Here is a 19,820-nt window from a genome sequence, read left to right as displayed (position 1 = left end):
AAAAAGTCCTTAACATAGATCAGTGTAAAGATGATTGTGATGTGGATTACAATGTTCTTTCTTCATCAAGGATGTAAGTACTTTTTTCTTCTTTTGTCCAAAATTATTCTTAGTGAAAAACTTGTCATGATGATTTATATTGTGACCTGCAGGAACAGAAACCAAATAAATATAATTTTGCATTAAAAATTTTCCACATCTTACAACATTTTATTTTTCTGTGTTTTCTTTTTCTTCAGATTCTCTGGTCCCAGTAAAAACCGTTCAGCTCGGTGAAGCAGCAACATTAACATGTGCTTTACCCATTAAAGAATTCGGCAGTATAACAGTCCACTGGTACAAGCAGAGTGCTGGAGATGGTCTTAAATTAATTGTGACATTGTCCAAATCAGCACCACCTGAATATAGTCCTGAGTTTTCTAGAAAGAGATTTAATGTGGAAAATGCTAATAATGTTTGCAACCTGACCGTTCTGAAGACAGTCCAAGAGGATGAGGGTATCTATCACTGTGGAATAGCTGAGTGGATGTATCCCATTCAGTGGAGTGAGACGTATTTGTCAGTAAAAGGTAAGACTGAGCTACTTTTACAAATTTAAAGTCTCTACTATAAGCTTTAAAGCATCTCCGTATCTTTTGTAATACACAGGACATACTCAGATGACATCAAACTATACTGTTGTTCAGTGGCCTCCAGTATTAGACCCACTCCATCCAGGAGAATCAGTGACTCTGCAATGTTCGATCATCTCTGTCTTTGACAAAGCAACATGTTCAGAAGATCTTAGTGTCTTTTGGTTCAGAGCCGAATCAAATAAATCTCATCCAAACATCATCTACACTCATGGAAATACACATGATGAATGTGAGAATCGATCTGAGGCTCAGAAGAGATGTGTTTATCGCTTCTCTAAGAACGTCAGCTCCTCTGATGCTGGGACTTACTACTGTGCTGTGGACATATGTGGGGAGATATTATTTGGAAATGGAACTGCATTGAAACTCGGTATGATTTTTCATTAACTGTTCTGAACAACAAACGAGATATTTTTATACCGATTTGAGTGCTAAAACTTTTTCTTTGTGTTTTTGTAGTGCAACCGGCACAATCAGTATTCACTCAAATGCTAATATTAATAGTTTGTTTGGCTATTTCGGTCATTGGAAATGTGTTCCTCATATTCAACTCCAGAGTATGTAAACCATTTAAAGGTAAGTGTTATAAAACATTACAATTGTTTAAACGTCATAAATGATCTCATTAGACTTAAATAATGGAAAGACCAATCATTCATGGATTTAAGGTACAAAATCATATAATAAGTTATTCTGTAAAATCATCAGGAGTCAATCACACCATTGTTAATAAACCTGCTTACAATGAGGTCCCCCCCACTGCTTAGTGTACCAACTTATTTTTTTGAATAACACATTCCTATCAGCAGGATTTTTATTAAGGATCATGCAATCTAAAATAAAAAAGTGCACTTCACTATTATATATTTGTTTTAAACATTTTATTTATCTTTAGGAAAAGAAAGTGCTGTATCAGAATCACAAACTGACAAGTTGAACCAACCAGTAAGTGATGAAAATAAATGTTATTTAATTAAAATATTGTCTACTTGGAAAGCTCAGCATCAATATTTTTCTTCTAATATTTAATTAACAGATTGAAGCCGATGACCAGCTAAACTACGCTGCACTGAATTTCTCTGAAAGGAAAACAAGAGGAAGAAGGAAGAGAGACATTACCGAGGACAGCGTCTACTCTCAAGTTAAAAGCTGAAGCTGATATCAGTGGTGAAGAGCCCGTTAAAAATTAAATTGAACCTGAAACATGATTGCAGATCCTATTATTTGTGTCAGGTCTTGTTATTTTGCTGCCTTGATTAAATACTAACTGTGAGCAGTTTATTTGCCTCATCGCTGACAAGTTTGGGCTCTCAAACTAAAACAAAGTCTTGTCACATTTTTGAAATCCCTGAATTTTTTATCTGTATAAACCTGTTTCCTTGCTTTCGTTGATTAAAAACTATTTCATTTAGTATTTTGGATTCTTTTTTATGTTTAGGGCAAGATACTACAGGGAAAAGAACTGGTCAGTTTTTTAGAATTTGGGTGGTTTTGCTAATAGTGTCTTCTTTCATGTTAAAGTAGAGAAATTATTTTATTATCCCATGTCTGTTTAATATGTGAGCAATCTGGGCACAGCCATTTTTTTCAGTGGTTGATTGTAAACTGTGGTAAATAATTTATACTATATATATGCAAACCTTTATGAGTTATACCTTATTAATGTTAGAGAAGCCGTTTGTGTGTTTGTGCTTCATTTACTTTATACAAATGGAACTGTAGCTAAAAAAACACAGATTAGAAGAATGATTAGTCTGTTGGTTTTCATCTCAGAGAACATATTAATAGACTAGAATAGGTAAATTTGACAGTTGATGGAACATTAAAATCCATGATAAATGTGGACAGGCATTTTTAAAAAAAAAAAAAACACACACACACATAAATTTGTATTTTGAACTTCAGTTGATTTTTTCTTTATTTACCTTTGATTTAACCTTACATTAAGGCTCCTCTGAAAATCACTTCAAAAATTTGTTGCAGCAAGCTTGATGCAAGCGTTTCCATGAGGTGAGTGGGAACATTTCTCCAAGTGGTGAAGATGGCCGCACAAAGGGCATCTACTGTCTGGAACTGTTGTTCATCTTTTTTTTAAACTTTCCTTGCCATCCATCCCCAAAGGTTTTCAATTGGATCAGGGCAACATGCAGGACCGGCCAAAATAGTGATGTTATTCTTCTGGAAGAAGATCCTTATCCTGCAGGCATTGTGTAATGTAGCGTTGTCCTGTTGAAAAACCCAGTCGTTACCACACAGACGAGGGCCCTCAGTCATGAGGGATGCTCTCAGCAACATCTGGACATAGCCATCGGCCGTTTGATGCCCCTGCACCTCCTGAAGCTCCATTGTTCCACAGAAGGAAAAAGCACCTTAGACCATTATTACACCCCCTCCACTGTGGTTTGTAGAAAACATCTCAGGTGGGATCTGCTTGTCATACCAGTAACATTGGAAACTATTGGAAACATCAAGTTTTTTTCTCATTAGAGAATAAAACCTTCTTTCACCTTTCAATGTCCCATGTTTGGTGCTCTCTTGCAACTTCCAAAAGGTGAGCTTTGTGCTGTTCAAGGAGACGAGGCCTTTGAATACGTTTTTTGTTTTTGAGGCCCTTCAGTCTCAGATGCCATCTGATGGTTATGGGGCTGCAGTTAGTACCGGTAACATCCTTAATTTGGGTTCAGGATCGTCCAGTGTCTTGATGACAGCCAATGGGATCCTCCGACCCCAAAAAATCTGACCAGCACTGTCTTACTACATCCCACCTCAGCATTGATTGTGTGCTGCAAGAGACCCTGCTTATGCAGTTTAATAACCTGAACATGTTCAAAAATGAAACATTTTTTTTTTTGCCTTCGCCATCAGAAACTCATGACAATGTGACTACCTGACAGAAAATGACAATGAATCCACATTTGTGCACAGATTTGGTCCTAAACTTTAGGTCAGCTGTAGAAGAGCCTGTTTCATTTTAAGCATTGTTCTCAATATATTGCATGCTCTAAACAAATATTTTGTCTCACTCCCATTTCTTCTTGTCGCATGTTGAAGCTCTACTTGGAACTTTGTTAAGATTTAACCTTGCAAAATACAATTTTTTGCTATTTTTCAAGTGGTCTTAAACTTTTGATAGGGATGTATAATGAGAACTGCATAGAAACAGTTTATTTAGGTGATATACTGTTCTGGATGCATTTACACTCATCATAGGCACGAATGTCATGGCAATTTGGAGCTTTTAATGATTTCTTTCAAGGTAGAATGATTAAATAGCATAAATACAAAAATACCTAGAATGATAGGGTTTATAAGTTTTAATGTATTTTTTGCATTCTCTTCTATCTACACAAAGTCAAACGTTTATAAATAGGCTTTGATATATGCATACACCTCCAATGATATTTGGTTTTATGCCCCCAGATGCTTTTGGGTACTCTGAATGGATACTGGATCACTCCTCTTGGCAGAATTGGTAGCGCAGACTAAAATTGACTGGTTTCCTTGCACTGTCATGACTTTTCACTGTCTACAAATTTTCAATAGATTTAAGAATGGGCTTAAATTAAACAAAACAACAACAACAAAGAAACACCTTTCAATCAGCGTATGTCATCAAATCAATTATAACTGATAGCACAATTTTTCAATTACTACTGGACACTACAGGTATTACACAGGTAGTCCAACTCCTCAAGAATAGCACATCACATATGATTGCTGTATCTCCCAGCACAGTCTCAAGAATATTGATGCTGGCTCGTTATTAAACTCTGGCTCTCTTCCACAGCATGTCTTTATCCTGTCTTCCTCTCTCAACCTAACCGGTTGCAGCAGATGGCCCCGCCCCTCCCTGAGCCTGGTTCTGCAGGGGGTTTCTTCCTTTTAAAAGGGAGTTTTTCCTTCCCATTGTTGCCAAAGTGCTTGCTCATAGGGGGCCATATGATTGTTGGGTTTTTCTCTGTATGTATTATTGTAGGGTCTTTACCTTACAACATAAAGTGCCTTGGGGCGACTGTTGTGATTTGGCGTTGTATAAATAAAACTGAATTGAACTGAATTGAATTAAATTGATTCTAGGAGACAGGCAGTTAATCTAGGAGAGCTGGCTTATAGAAGGTCCTTATCCATCAGGAGGATTGGTATCTACTCTTTTGTGCAAGGACAAACAGGATCTACCACTGGTGACCTGTGCTTCTTACATGTGAGAGCAGGTTCACCCTGAGCACATGCAAGAGATGGAAAGCCTCTGTAGAATCCATGTAAAACATTCCTGTAATATCATTTAGCAAGACCAGTTTGTTGTTGGGTCACTGGTGGTCTGAGGAAGGAAATCCGTGGAAAAATTCACATACCTCAAAGTGATAGGCACCAGTACCCTTACTGCCATTAGATGTCCTTGGATCCACTGACAGACTATGAGAATACATGGCCTCATGTTGCAAGAGTATGCAGGCAAGTCCTGGAGGATAAAGGAATTGAATGGGCCCAATGTTCAAGTGATCTATATTCATTAGAACAACTCTGGGACATTATGTTTCTGTCCATCTGACACCAGCAGGTTGCACCTCAGACTGCTCAGGAGCTCGCTGATGCCCTGATCCTGATCTGGGAGGAGATGCCTCAGGACTTTTGAGGTCTGATATGTTTTCAAAGTGCCTCTCTGAAGTTTTTGAGCAGTGTACAATTGTTGATCTTGAAATCTGCAATCTCAAAGGACATGAAATCAGTCCATGCTGTGCAGAGTTTGCTCAGACTAATAAAGGAAAACTGTCTTAGAACATAATGATTTGATTTCATAACTTAGGTCTATACCATATCTTTGTATAGGTATTTTGATATTCTTTATACAGCCAGCTGATGCAAAGAAGACATGCCATTTTGATTGAGAAAGTAAAACAGTGTATACCAGCTAAGGTCTTGGAGGTAACATTATTCTGTCTTTACCTCTAGCTCCACCATGGGGTTAACATGGGTGACATTCAATGCAAGTGCTGATTGGTTTGTTATGAAAAATGCAAAAACATATAAATAAATAAAGTTGCACATTAGTTGGGCAAAAGCCTTCGCTTCATCCTGTTCGCCAGCTTTTCTCCAAGTCAAGATGTCAAATTTCATCAGAAATTCAATATGTAATGTTTTTGTGTTATTTCTTGCACTACACACCACAAACAGGAGTGGTGACTGTTCCACTGTTTATGTCCTTCAGATGAAAAGAAAAGGAAGGAATAGAATAACGAATAACCACCAAGAGAGAAGTAAAAATTAACCAAATGAATAATTTCAACAGAATATCAAAGAGAGGTGAAATGTTTTACAGAGCCAAGGAGGGGACCAGTGTGACGTGAAGGGTCCTTTTGAATCTATATGTGTTAACCAATCAGAATCATTTTACAGCCTTACCTAACATGATCATCTTGCCTCCTTCACTCACTGAAAGACCATGTTCTCAACAACGAGCAGTGTCATGATGATGGTGCTGTGGATTACTTTGCTCTTTCTTCATCAAGGATGTAAGTGCTCTTTAATTTTCTCCACAACTATTCTATGAAGATAAATTATGTCAAATAGAAAAAAATGTGTTGAAAATAAAATGAATTATTTTGCATTTGAACATTTTCACATCATCTTTTTTTCTGTATTCTCTTAATTCAGATTCTCTGGTTCCAATGAAAATCGTTCAGCTTGGTGAACCAGCAACGTTAACATGTGCTTTACCCAGCAATAAAGAGCTCAGCACTTTGGAAGTCCACTGGTACAAGCAGAGTATCGGGGATGGGCTCAAACTGATTTCAACACTGTATGGAACTACACCACCTCAGTATGGTCAAGAAATAGTTAGATCAAGATATGACGCATGTAATACAAAAACATTTAGCAATCTGACCATTTTGAAGACAGTCCAAGAGGATGAAGGAATCTATCACTGTGGAATCATTGAATGGCTTAATCCTGAATGGAGTGGGACATATTTGTTAGTAAAAGGTAATAAACTGGCATACTTTCAAAAAATGTATTAGTGTGTTGGAGCATGTTTTGACGATTGGCTTTATATTTTTTATTAAACAGGAAACACTCAGAGAGCATCAAACTATACTGTCATTCAGTGGCCAGCTGTATCAGATCCAGTCAATCCAGCAGACACAACAGCTCTCCAGTGTTCAGTCTTCTCTGACTCTGACAACACATATGCACGGGATCATGATATGTTCTGGTTCAGAGCTGGTTCAGACAAATCTCATCCTAGCATCATCTACACTGGCAGAAAGAAAAGCAATGAATGTGAAAAACCATCTGACCTTCAGAATAGCTGTGTTTATCGCTTCTCTAAGAACATCAGCTCCTCTGATGAAGGGACTTACTATTGTGCTGTGGCCACATGTGGAGAGATATTATTTGGAAATGGAACCGATCTGAAAGCTGGTATGATTTTTTGTTTACTACTGGAAGTTATAGTCAAAGTATGTTGGCAGCATATGAGTGACTTTTTTGGAAACTTTGATATATCTTTCTGGTTGTTTGTTTTGTAGTGGAAAAAACACAGTCGGCATTTATTCAACTGGCCTTAATAATAGTGTGTTTGGTCATTTCTGTCACTGGAAATATTTTCCTCATCTGCAACCAAAGAATACAAAATAAAGGTAAGTGTTATATGATGATTTCCAAAGCTAAGATTGCCCCGTTATTCAAGTAGCATTTCCATTGTTTAAATATGAATATGAATACATATTAAACGTTTTGTGTTATATATTTATATGTTAGGAAATACATTTTGAAATAGTTGCCACATCAAATGCATTTTACTGTTTTGTATTTGTCATAATAATTGAATTCATCTTTATGAATAGAAAATGCTATATCGGAAGACCAAATTGACACCTCACACCAACCAGTAAGTAATGAAAATGCTTGTTATTCAATTAAAATATGACTGAAAAGCTCATTATTATTATTTCACCTGGTTGTTATTATTGCATATCTTTATTACACAGGCTGAAACTGATGGCCATGTAAACTATGTTGCACTGAACTTCAGTGAAAGAAAATCGAGAAGCACAAGGAAGAGAGACTTTGCTGAGGACAGTGTCTACTCTCAAGTTAAATCCTGATTTCAAGTGTTGTGTGTTTTCTTGAAAAAACAAAAACACAGAAAATAAAAGAAAATTAGGAAAAAATATCAAAGAAAAGAAAAATCAACACATCAACTTTAAATTTTGCAAAAGAAAAAACAAAAACAAAAAAAATCCTCAAACTACTATGTGATTTTATCAGTGGATTCACACTCCTGTTGGAGAGGAGACGTGAGTCCCGCTCACTCCATAGGTAGCTTTCTGCCTTTGTAAGAGAAATTAAGTTGAGTGCTGCTGAATTAGAAGCTTTTCTTGTAAAAACAAATTGTTTTTGTTGGAGATAACTGTAGTGTGAGAAAACACTTGTGCAGACTGACAGTATGAATTCAGGAATGTGAGAGTTTAGCTGAACTGAGCCTTGCAGCCATGTTGTTTGTTACTGCAGTAGCATTGTATTGCCTGTTTGTCTTTCCTGTTAGGTGAGCTTGACTTTATATTTGCTGTTTTTTTTGTTTTTTTTTTTAAGATTAGATAATGTAGTTTGTTTCTACCTTAAATAGTTGAATGGAAATTTGAATGTGAATTATAGCTTTCGTTGTTTTTATGCTAGGTCACCTAGTCCCATTTTAGTTTGCATGTTAGTGTTATATCATGCACAGCTACACGGACCACCTTGCAATGCATCATCTCTGCTAATAATCACAACAACAACAACAGCAATAAAAACAACAATAATAATGACATGTATTATGATGAATATGACTTGCTTTGAGGGTCCGGAGTCTAGTGACTCCCAGTTTATGTTTATTAATATTCATTGATTTTGTTAGTTTATTAGTTATTTGTAATTATTTCCAGTGTTTAGGTGTTCTCTGTGCCTCCCTTGTGTTACTTGTGTTGTGTCTAGTGTTCTTGGTTCTATGTTCCCCTTTCCTGTTTTACTTCGGAGAGTCTTGTGCATCAGTGTATTCTGTTTTGCTTCCACCTGGTCTCATCTTGTCTGATTATTATGAGCTGTGTTCCCTGCCTGCCTGCCATTTCCTCACTTCCCTGTGTGTAATATATAGTGTGCGCTTGCCTCTGTCAGAATGTCTGCGTTTTCTCCTGTTTGTCATCCCCCGTGTTTCATCCTGCATTTCCTCCTCAAGGTTTCCATGTCTTAGGTTCCGCGTTTCCAGTTTCAGGTTTTTGGTAATGTTTTCTATGTTCCTCATGTTCTTTAATTGAGCTTTTCCCGGTTTAGCTTTTTGTTTGTTTTTTCTCAGTTCCTCCGCCACCTTTTGTTTTGTAGCTTTTTGTGCAGTCAAGAATAAAGGCTCGTTTTTGTTAAAGATCCACATTCATCTCCATTGTCTGCGTTTGGGTCCAGTTTATGTTTGCATCGGGGGAGGGATATCTGTGTGTTTTATGTGTCTTTGTGCCCTGTCTGTGTCATTTCATTACATTTCAGTTTCTTTTTTAAATGCTTTATAAAACAAAAATAGTCTTTACTTTCGATGAAGTCACGCAACTGTCTAAATAAACATAAAATATGGAATTAATATAAAAACGATAAAATCTCGACTACCACACTCTCAAACAATGAACTCATATCTTACATGTACAAATGTACTAAATATCTTGTTAATCACATAGACTTTCTAAATGGCACTATGAACATGCTAGTTGCTGGTAGGTCTTGGGCTACACAAATGGTGCTTTTTGTTAATTGTTCTGTTTATAATTATATCCATAACTTTTAAGGATATAATTTTTAGCCATAGTCAAATTGTCAGAGGTTTCCAGTTCAGAGATCATGGGAATATTTTTCTTTTTAATTTATATTTTATGTGGGCTTTCTGGCTTCAACAAGTGCTCACTGATTCCTGCTGGGAAGGTTTGTTGTTAACTGGGCTCTAAGATAAGATAAGATAAGATAAGCTTTATTAGTCCCACACGTGGGAAATTTGTTTTGTCACAGCAGGAAGTGGACAGTGCAAAAGTTATGAGGCAAAAATTAGAATACAATAAGAATAAATACAGTACACAGTACCTCCAAGTCTGAGAGTGTGTTTACTTGTATTTATTTAGCACCAAATTACAATAACATTCAACCTGAGGCACTTTGTTTTGTAACATGAAGACCCTACAATAATAGAGAGATAACCCCAAAAATCAATCTTCCCTTTTTGAGCAAGCACTTGGTGACAGTAGGAAGGGAAAACTCCCTTTAACAGAAGAAACCTTCAGCAGAACTAGATATACTTTCATCTAAAGACAGAATAAAGCAGATACTGTGGAAGAGAGCGATAGTTTAATAATAACTAATGATTAAATGCAAAATGTCGTTTAAATACTTACATAGTGAGTAAATAGGATAAGTGAAGTCTGTCTCTTGAAACAGGAGGCTTGTTTAACAAAAACAGGGCATGAAAGCTAAAGGCTGATTCCCATTCAACTTTTAGGTAAGTGAGCCAGCAGTCAGAGATCAAGCAAACCATAAAAGTAAAGTTTGTCAGTTTACTGTCAATCTACATCCAAGCAAAGACTCACAGCATTGACCAGCAGCTCGAAGCAATATAGCAGCTTTACTTCATGGAATCATCAAAGGTGTACTCTCAGTGGCCGGGGAACAATATATGAACAGCACCACCAAGGCCGTGTCCTTTCAGAGCAATACGAGAAGAACACAACCCACAAAGGCAATGCCCACAAAGGCTAGTGGATCTAAGAGCAGACCACAACAACGAACCTGAACCAGTAACCACAGTGCCAGACTTTTAAGAAGGAAGCTTTTCCAGTATAAAGAGCTGGACTGTACCAGGCCCTGACATGATTCACACCTACTGGCTGAAGAAGCTGACTGCACTCCATGAGCGTCTGGCAGCACAAATGAACCAGCTGCTGGTCAATGAGACACACCCAGAATGGCTAGCTCAGGGGTCGGCAACCTTCACACCCAAAGAGCCATTTCCATGTAAAAAAAACCAAAACACTGGGAGCTGCAAATACTTTGTGACATCTAAAATGCAGATAACACTGTATATATTGTTTTGTTGTTTTTTTACCTTTATGCTTTGTATAATCAATTATAATGTGTTGGTTATGAAACCCATGAAGTGCTACAGAGAAAATTAGATTTTATCTATGTACTAAACACATTTTGATCATCTTGAACTCTTAAAAAAATAATAACAAAAGAGAAACACGCTGAGTTCAAGGTGTCTTTCAAATGAATTAAAAAGCTGAACTTAAATTATCCATGTAACAGGCAAAACAATATTGTGAGGGGTCATCCGTATATTGCCTTTGGGCTTTTGGAGCCTTGACCTAAATTTAAAAATTAAATTGGAAAAAAACAATATGTCACTAAACAATGGAAAACAAATATTTGCATAAATATTTATTGTAACTGGTTAATGGGACTTCTGTTCCTGAACCTCTGCGCACAGCGTCTGCAAATTTGGGCTGTGCAAAGCAACTTTCATCTTTACGCAGAACTGTAAACTGTCACCTGTGAGGCATGAGCAGTTTTTGTTTTTAACATAGTTCATGGTGGAATAGCTAGTCACATACGTATGCGGATCAATAGGACTCCAAATGTATATTTCTTCATGTTTATGTAGGTGCTGGGGATGGCATTCCATGTTTCAAACACGAGTTTGTGATTCTGAACTTATTGGCCTGCTATGGGCAACATCCCCTGTCAAGTGTTTGAATTGGGACGCCCACATGTCTTTGTCAGCTATGTCAGCCAGCTTGATCTCCAGATCAGGTTGACTTACACCTGCAGTCACATTTAATAGGGATGGATGGATAGTCAGAGGAGGGACAGGGAAGCATAATGTGGGTTTTTCTCTCTGAACTCACTGAATCGTTTCCCAAACAATGCTTGCATTGTGGTGATTGCAGACTGCTAATACTCAGAATTGATCAACTCATGAGCTTGTTTGCACTCCCTTACAGAGGGAAGTGAGAAAGTGTGCCTCTCTGGGCTCAAATACTAACACTGTCATGTCCACCATGAAGTGCAGCTTTTCCAGCCACTCTGGCTGTTCCAGCTCAGAAAAGGTGAGCCCTTTGCTGCTCGTGAAAGTTTTCACCTCTCGCTGACATGCAGCAAAGCGTTTCAGCACATCTCCTCTGGACAGGCACCAGAACATGTTACAAAGCAGGAGATCAGAGTACATGTGCTCCACCTTAAACAGCAACGCCATTTCTGTGGTTCTGTCTTTGATAGTCTTCGCAGAGAGAGGCATCTCTCTTGTTTTTAAAGTCCGCGATTAGGTGTTATGAAATCTTAATGAATGAATCCTTCATATATTCTCCGTCCATGGACAGCTTCCCATGCCTGACTATTTCCTGAGCTGCCACAAAATTTGCATATATAGTTGAATTTGCAGACTTCATCCACGTCTTGAATTGATTTTTACTCAGATCAGCCTTCTCCATCTGCCCAGGCATCATTAAATGTTCTATTTTCTTAGGATATTTTTCTTTTCTTACATTTCCTCATACTTGGCCTATACCCGGGGTTGAAAGTCTCGATAAATGCATGGACTTTTGGCGGATATACAGGCTTCTGTGAGTGTGACACTTATTTTGAGCAATGAAAATAATAAAATATTATTTTATTTTAATATTTCAAGATCACAATAATCTTCCAAGTTAGAATTACACTTTTTAAAAAGAACTAACACTTCAGTTAAATACTTATAATGTATTTCACACAGAGCTGCAGTATAAGGATGAAAGAGCCACGTGTGGCTCTGGAGCCGAGGGTTGCAGACCCCTGGGCTAGCTGAAGGCAGGACACTCCTGATCCCCAAGGACCCACAGAAGGGACTGGTCCCATCCAAATACTGGTCAGTAACCTGCCTCAGTACCACATGGAAGCTTCTGTCAGGCATCATGGGGCCTTAGAGGAACAGGCACATGGATCAGTACATGAGTGGGGTGCAGAAACGAATTGGCAGGAATACCAGAGGAGTGAAACACCAGCTACTGGTAGACAGAGCTGTCGCCTGAGACTGCAAGACCAGACTGACCAACCTGTGGACTGCCTGGATTGACTACAAGAAGCCTATGACTCAATACCCCACACCTGAATACCTAGAACTATACAAGTTCAACAGGACCCTGAGAGCCTTCATCAGGAGCTGAATTGGGATAAGTAAGTAAAAAAGTAAGTAAAATTTTATTTATATAGCACCTATAAAGATAAAAATCCCAAAGTGCTTCACAGAAGCTTATTATGGAAATTTTAACAATAACCTGCAACACACCCAGTGAGCTTGATTTGAAGTGAGTTTAATAAACACATTGCAATGTGGAGAGAGCATCCCAGTGAAACACCAGGACCATCTCTGAATTGTGGTCACACACACATTCACCACTGGTCACCAGTGTGTGAATGTGTGTGTGACTGGGTGGATGACTGACTGTAGTGTAAAGCGCTGTACAAATACAGACCATTTACCATTCAAGCTGCTGTCCTGCAGAACAACTTCAGCTATCAAAAAATACAACAGGTAAAGTTCTTAATGCTATAAATTTGATTGTAATTTTGAATTTTCTTTTAGTGATTTTATGTGTTTTGATATTTATAATATTTTTATTTACTCTATTATCCTAGAATATGGATACGTGGATGTTTTCTGGTGTTGTCTTTACCATGATGAAAGCTGACAGATGTACAAAAAACAACACAAAGCCAGCAAAGAGGCAGCAAATCTACATGGCTGCCAAGGCTTTTGGGCTGAATTAGGTCTACGTATCACTCCTTGGTATGTTGTTCTGTTCATGCTTTTGTCAGTGTTTAATACAGCAGCAGTTTGGTCGTGAATGGCTGTTGTTTTACGCTGTCTTTTATCTCATTTACATTATTGCACAAGCACATCAAAAACTATGTACGGGATTGAAAATGGACATTACTAAAATCACATAAGAAGTCAGGATGTCTACCAAATGGGAATTTAAATATGTTCATATATATACCAGTGGAGTGTGTTAATATTTGTAACTCTGCAACAGTGAACTGTAAATAATACTTTTATTACATCATATGTAACCATGTAGGAAATTTCACCATTTTGCTGCAGTCTTGTAATAAATTGTCTTAATAAATATTTTGTTGTCTTATTGTGTATCAGCATGTCCCACTGAAGTTTTAATAGAGCCCCAGCTCTCCCACAAAATCAGGTGAGCACCAATTTTTAGAAAACAGAAAACATTTACACGGGGAAATGGATTTCTAACATTAACCCAAACTATCTTACTGTAAATTAACACACATTAAAAAGTAGCTCACAGGGTAGAGGTCATCATAACGGAACGATTCTTAGTTCAATCCCCTGCTGCCAGTGTATTTTGGGGCAAAACGGTGAGCCCTAAGTTGTTCTCTGATGCATTTATTGGAGTGTTAATATGTTTAAATATCAACTAGAAAGAACTTAGCCCTAGAAAACATGAATGTATATCTTGCATTCTACATCACAATAAAAAATCTAGAGTTGGCTGCACAAATTTCCATTGATTTTTGATTTTTTGTCTAATACACACAAGTTAAACATCTACATAGAGGCTCAAATATATATACAACCACAACTACATCTTTATTATGAACTTTAAATAAAGAACTTCCAAATTTAAACACAATAACAACAATATTAATAACAGTAATAATCCCAGCATTCCCAAGAATATAGGAAGGTTTCAAGGATGAGCTGAACTGGGAGGTATAGACCTGCGTGATGTGCTGTGGAGTTTCTTTGTCTCTGTGCTTTTTTTGTTCACTATAGTGTCTTATATATATGTCTTATATACATATGTTATACATGTCTTATAGGGTGGTGGCCCATCTTCAGAGATGACTTTGGCATTTGACCAGCGCGCTCTCTCCATGTTGCAACATGTGAATAAACCATTTCGAACAAGCTCATCGGGTGTTTGCAGTTTCTTTTGAGTTTCCATGACAAATCTCAAACTTTAACAGCACAAAATGCTAAAAATTGAGAAATATTTTGTAACAATAGAGTTTTCCACGTCAGAATCATTAAAGCAGACAGCAATCTGCTTTAGTCATGGAGTTTTTCTGCAAAGGGTCATCTGCAGCTTTATTTTATCCACATACGCATTTCTCTGAACAGAGAATAAGGCCACGCTGTTAAATTTACTGAGATCATCAGGACATTTTTGGAGTCAAAGTTGATCAATACCTAGGTCTGTAATCTGTTTTATAGCGTCATGGGCAACAAATCATAGCTTGTGAATAATAGTTGTGGTTAATCTTTTTGCACAGGTGTGGTTGCTCCTCTCTGTAAGCCAGTCATAGGTGTATTATTACTAGCAAAGCCAAAAAGCATACATGTAATTTCTCCAGAGATGTCCTTCATAACTGCAGAATGTCAAAGCAGCCTTGGTCTGCAGCTGCGTTTTATCAAGCTGAAAAGAGAGGCTGGACCTCTCACCTTTGTAGGGAATTCTAATGTCAACAACCAGGCAGGTGGAAATTGTACATTTCTAGCTGATTGTTTTCACACTGAAATAGTTGTGCTTAATGAAATGTTGGAAATAGGATGCATCCAGATCATCCCGCTATAAAATATCATCTTTAACAGAATCGTGATTGTTGAAAGAGAAAGTCCATTTCTGATTTCATTGATGATTGTGCTGTAAACTCATGATTAAGCACTTAAAATCAGAGGGCGAAGTACATTTTTATCTCCACCAGGTATAAAAAGAATTTAGCAGAGGCAGGCAATATCCAACAGATCAGATAATGGAATTAGAACATTTGTTAGTCTATTGATTACGTTTGTTCTTAATTTAATAAGGACAGTCTGTAATCACTCATCTGCCTGTTTCCTCAGTATTCAGTTGGTAGTCTCTTCTTTACATCTCTACTTTCCCACAGTGTCAAAATCAATAGTGACATCATTACACTAGTCCAATCATCTCCTTGTTGGCCTTCTTTGAGCCAATCAGCCACTTTGCATCCTTTAAACTGTGGTCATTAGTGATGTGTGATACCACTGATTTCCTTTCCGATCCGATACCAAGTAAAATTCAGGGTAAATCGACATTACTGATCCGATACCGATACTCTGTACAAAAACGTAATGTTTATAATACAATATGTAATTGTATTATGAAATTGTAATAATAATATAATAATAAAGCTTCATAATGATTACAGGACATCAGACTACTTGTTCTTATCGCTTCATAATGCAGAATTATTATTTAGAAATAAAAAACCTGAAGCTGTGCGCTATTTGAACACGTTGCCTGCTTGCAGCACTAAAGGACTCAGAGACGTCTGTCTCGCCCTAGCACCTGCCCCTCTCCTCCTCTTTAGTTCACCTCAACATAAGCTCGTCATATTCTGTGATATGATTCACTGTGAGGTGTTTGACGAAGTTAGTGGTGTTACCACAACACCTCACTGTCTTGCTACATGTATCGCAAACCGTGTCTTGGCTGTTTGTGGAGGTAAAATACGTGCGCACATCCCTCCGTTTATACGCTCAGCCATTGTTGTGAATGTGCACGCCAGGGGCTGCGACACATTTATACAGCCGTAGTTCGCACATGACTGTGAAAGGCAGAAGCGGAAGTAGTTCCTTCCAATTTAGACGATCTGAATGATCGTTTCTTTCCACTGTGTTCCTGTTAATGAAAAACTACAAATTTACCCCAAAGTACTAAAATATCGATATTTTAATATGAGAATCGATTCTAGAACATAAATTACTGGTATCGGAAGAATCAATATTTCAATATCGATCCGCACACCACTAGTGGTCATTCTCCCTTTAAGACTCTTTTATGCTTGAGTTATGAGCCAGCTTAACTTCTGTGCTTCTTGTTGTTTACGCTTTGCATAGATAACAAGGAGGAAAGGCTCTGTGGGAGGTTTGCTGGTAAGCCTTTGCTGATAGCAACTTTGTCAAACCTCAAACACACTTTGATCATTTTTTTTTTAAAAAGTTCAGAATCAAAGGAAACAGCTGAAGATGCGGGTATCTGACACTGATGCACCTTTGACACCTTTTCAGTGAGGTGTTTTGGGAACACTGTATATAAGATAGATTCCTGACACGATTTATAAGCAGTAGAAAATAGATGCATGAATTTAATTTAATTTTTTTTTAACTTTAACTTTAATTTGAGATCTCAAAGCAGTTTGCAAGTTAAAAATAAATTATGGGCATTTAGAGTGTATTAAATACATTTAAAAACTAAAGATTAAAAGATTCAGAAATCCTTTATGTTTTTTTTTTTTCCTATTTCCCATTTCTTTCTATGACCTCTGACCTCTATCCCTGTATTTCAGTTCAGAGGAAGTTTATATGGTGCACATTTGAATTTGAAAGAGGGTTTGGTCAGTGCCCTATTAAGAAAAACTGTCTTGACAAATAATGATTTGATTTCATGGCTACTATCATTACACATGATACAAGAGTACCATTGGCTTTTAGTTTTTCTGGATCCAGCTGATGTGAAAGAAGTCTTTCTAATTTAATTGAGGAAGGATAATGACAGCTAAAATCTTGCAGTTGCCATTATCCTGTCTTTACCTCTAGCTCCACCATGGGGTAAACCTGGGTGATATTTAATGCGACTGCTGAATCGTTTGCCACGAACTTTGCCACATTAATTGGAAAAAGGACATTGGCTCTGCTTGTTCTTTGTCCCCTTTTGTAAGGCAAAATATAATCTAAAATGTAAAATATAATGCATTTCTGTACATCTGAACAGTTGAAAGCGAGGTGATATGCTTCACAAAGCCCAGGATGAGACCAATGTGACAGGAAGTGTATTTTTCAGTCTTTTCAGTGTTAACCAATCAGATACATTTTAGTGTCTGACCTAATACAATCATGCCACCTCTTTCACTCACTAAAACACCAGTGAAGTCCTGAACGAGGTGCAGTGTCAAGATGATCGTCTTATGGATGACATTGTTTGTTCTTCGGCAAGGATGTAAGGGTTTTTTTGTTATGTGGAAAAATTTGCGTGCATTGATTGTTGCAAGAAAAAGCTTTTTCCATTTTTATATATTTTTTCTTCTTTCAGATTCTCTGGTTCCAGTGAAAACAGTTCAACTTGGTGAACCAGTGACCTTAACATGTGCTTTGCCCAAAGGGCTCCAGAGTGGAGAAGTCCACTGGTACAAGCAGAATCACGGGGATACCCTAAAGTTAATTATGACATCGTTTAAATCTACACCAGCGGAATATGGTCCTGCATTTTCTAAATCAAGATTTGAGCAACATAATGATAACAGTTTCAGCAATGTGACTATTTTGAAGACCGTCCAAGAGGACGAGGGAATCTATCACTGTGGGCTCACAGAGTGGATTAGGACTAACTGGAGTGGCACATATTTGTTTGTAAAAGGTAAGTGTACATCCTTAATATAAGCTTTAAAAAAGCTCTTTTGCCTCTCTGTCTCCTTTTTTCGACCTGGACACATTTTGTTACATCCCCCTCATCCCCTGAACCTTTTTAGGGGAACGTAACACTCATTTACAATATTTTTCAGCTACTATGACAGCGCAATGTCTTTGCATTTTTATTACACAGGAAACAATCAGAAAGCATCAGTAGTTGTTCAACAGCTGACAGGATCAAATCCAATCCATCCAGGAGACACAGTGACTTTCCAGTGTTCAGTCTCTCACTCTGTCAACACGACGTGTCCAGGAGGTCTCAGAGTTCTTTGGTTCAGAGACAGATCTCATGAATCTCACCCAGTCATTTACGCTGATGGAAATACACATAAGGAATGTGAGAATCGATCTGATACTCAGAGGGCATGTGTTTATCACTTCTCTAAGAACGTCAGCTCCTCTGATGGAGGGACTTACTACTGCGCTGTGGCCACATGTGGGGAGATATTATTTGGAAATGGGACGACACTCGAACTTGGTATGATTTTGTGTTCAGTACTGGTGTTTATACTTCAAATATGTTAAAATATGAGTGATGAGACATTCTGAGAACATATTATTTTGTTTGTTTTTTATAGAGCAAGCCAAAAAAATTGAGTTTCTTCAAATAGCCTTAATAGTCTGTTTGGCCATTTCTGTCTCTGGGAATATTTTCCTTGTTTGCAAACGAAGAATATGTACACCAATTAAAGGTAAGAGCTACAGGTATCTAAGATTATGAGAACAAAATTATTCCATTACACTTAAATAATTTAAAGACTAATCATTTATGTAAAATAAATCCGTGGGGGAGATAGTCATTGTATGCACTGCAAATATTATTAACACTCCATGGTTATTATTCCTATGTTAATTATTGGAAGCATTTATTTCTATCAATGAATTTTATGGTTATAAAAAATTCAGAAGTAAACTGCATATTAAGTGCATTTTAGTAATTTGTATTTGTTACTATGATCTCATGTTTATAGCAGAAAGTGCAATAACTGAAGCACAAAATGACGCCTTACGCCAACTGGTAAGTAATAAAAATATTGGTGTTTAGTTAAAATGTCTGAAAAGTTAGTATAACCATCTAAACCAGATTAAGAAACATTTGTTTTGTCTGTTGTACTTACAATGCAGACCAAAGCTGATGAAGAACTAAACTATGCTGCACTAAATTTCTCTGAAAGAAAAACACGAGGAAGAAAGAAGCGAGAGCCGCCTGAGGAGAGCGTCTACTCTCAAGTTAAATTATGGAACTGAAATTTCAAGTGAGCCTGACATCCTGTTACAGACCCGGTGTTTGAAACTCTTTGATTTTACTCTTTTTAACTTAAATGTCTGTGTTTTACTTATTATATTTGGACTCTCAAAGCCCGTAACATACTTTTGTTGCACTTTTTGTCATCCCTGATTGAACTGTATGAACTTGTCATCCTTTCTTCAATAAATCAAAATTAATTCTCCTGATGCTTTTTATGTTTATTTAATGACATCTAGTTATCAAAGGTATAATGCAGTATAATCTGGTTTCAGGTCATTTGTGAATTTAATCCAGCAGGGAGAACGAAAAATCAAAGGAAAATTTGTATACAGATCAAAGGTTGTGATGCTATGCAAAAATTGAGACTATTTCGATGTAATGAATTGCTTTCTTCAGTGACTAAGTAAGTCATGTGTAATACATTCACTTTTTT

At 37.2% G+C, this 19,820-nt stretch overlaps 3 protein-coding genes across 3 annotated transcripts; all 3 read left to right on the top strand.

Moving 5' to 3' along the window:
• On the top strand, nucleotides 1-2,218 carry LOC106632635. The gene is made up of 6 exons (XM_014330886.2): nucleotides 1-73; nucleotides 240-569; nucleotides 649-1,005; nucleotides 1,095-1,211; nucleotides 1,531-1,580; nucleotides 1,672-2,218. Exons 1-6 carry the CDS (start codon nucleotides 31-33, stop codon nucleotides 1,786-1,788), a joined length of 1,014 nt encoding a protein of 337 aa, XP_014186372.1. The 5' UTR covers nucleotides 1-30; the 3' UTR covers nucleotides 1,789-2,218.
• Nucleotides 2,219-6,085: 3,867 nt separating this feature from the next.
• Nucleotides 6,086-9,615, top strand: LOC102308599. The gene is made up of 6 exons (XM_042216369.1): nucleotides 6,086-6,145; nucleotides 6,288-6,617; nucleotides 6,702-7,055; nucleotides 7,163-7,273; nucleotides 7,481-7,524; nucleotides 7,625-9,615. Exons 1-6 carry the CDS (start codon nucleotides 6,100-6,102, stop codon nucleotides 7,739-7,741), a joined length of 1,002 nt encoding a protein of 333 aa, XP_042072303.1. The 5' UTR covers nucleotides 6,086-6,099; the 3' UTR covers nucleotides 7,742-9,615.
• A 7,955-nt stretch (nucleotides 9,616-17,570) lies between these two features.
• Nucleotides 17,571-19,559, top strand: LOC102308288 (signal-regulatory protein beta-2). Its single transcript, XM_042216370.1, has 6 exons — nucleotides 17,571-17,668; nucleotides 17,762-18,085; nucleotides 18,272-18,616; nucleotides 18,717-18,830; nucleotides 19,110-19,156; nucleotides 19,264-19,559. Exons 1-6 carry the CDS (start codon nucleotides 17,626-17,628, stop codon nucleotides 19,384-19,386), a joined length of 996 nt encoding a protein of 331 aa, XP_042072304.1. The 5' UTR covers nucleotides 17,571-17,625; the 3' UTR covers nucleotides 19,387-19,559.
• Nucleotides 19,560-19,820: the final 261 nt, after the last annotated feature.

This window comes from Haplochromis burtoni, unplaced genomic scaffold (assembly GCF_018398535.1).
Source record: "Haplochromis burtoni strain Fernald_Lab_line unplaced genomic scaffold, NCSU_Asbu1 Contig_1029, whole genome shotgun sequence".
NCBI classification, from domain to species: domain Eukaryota; kingdom Metazoa; phylum Chordata; class Actinopteri; order Cichliformes; family Cichlidae; genus Haplochromis; species Haplochromis burtoni.
This window is presented reverse-complemented; position numbering and strand designations above follow the sequence as displayed.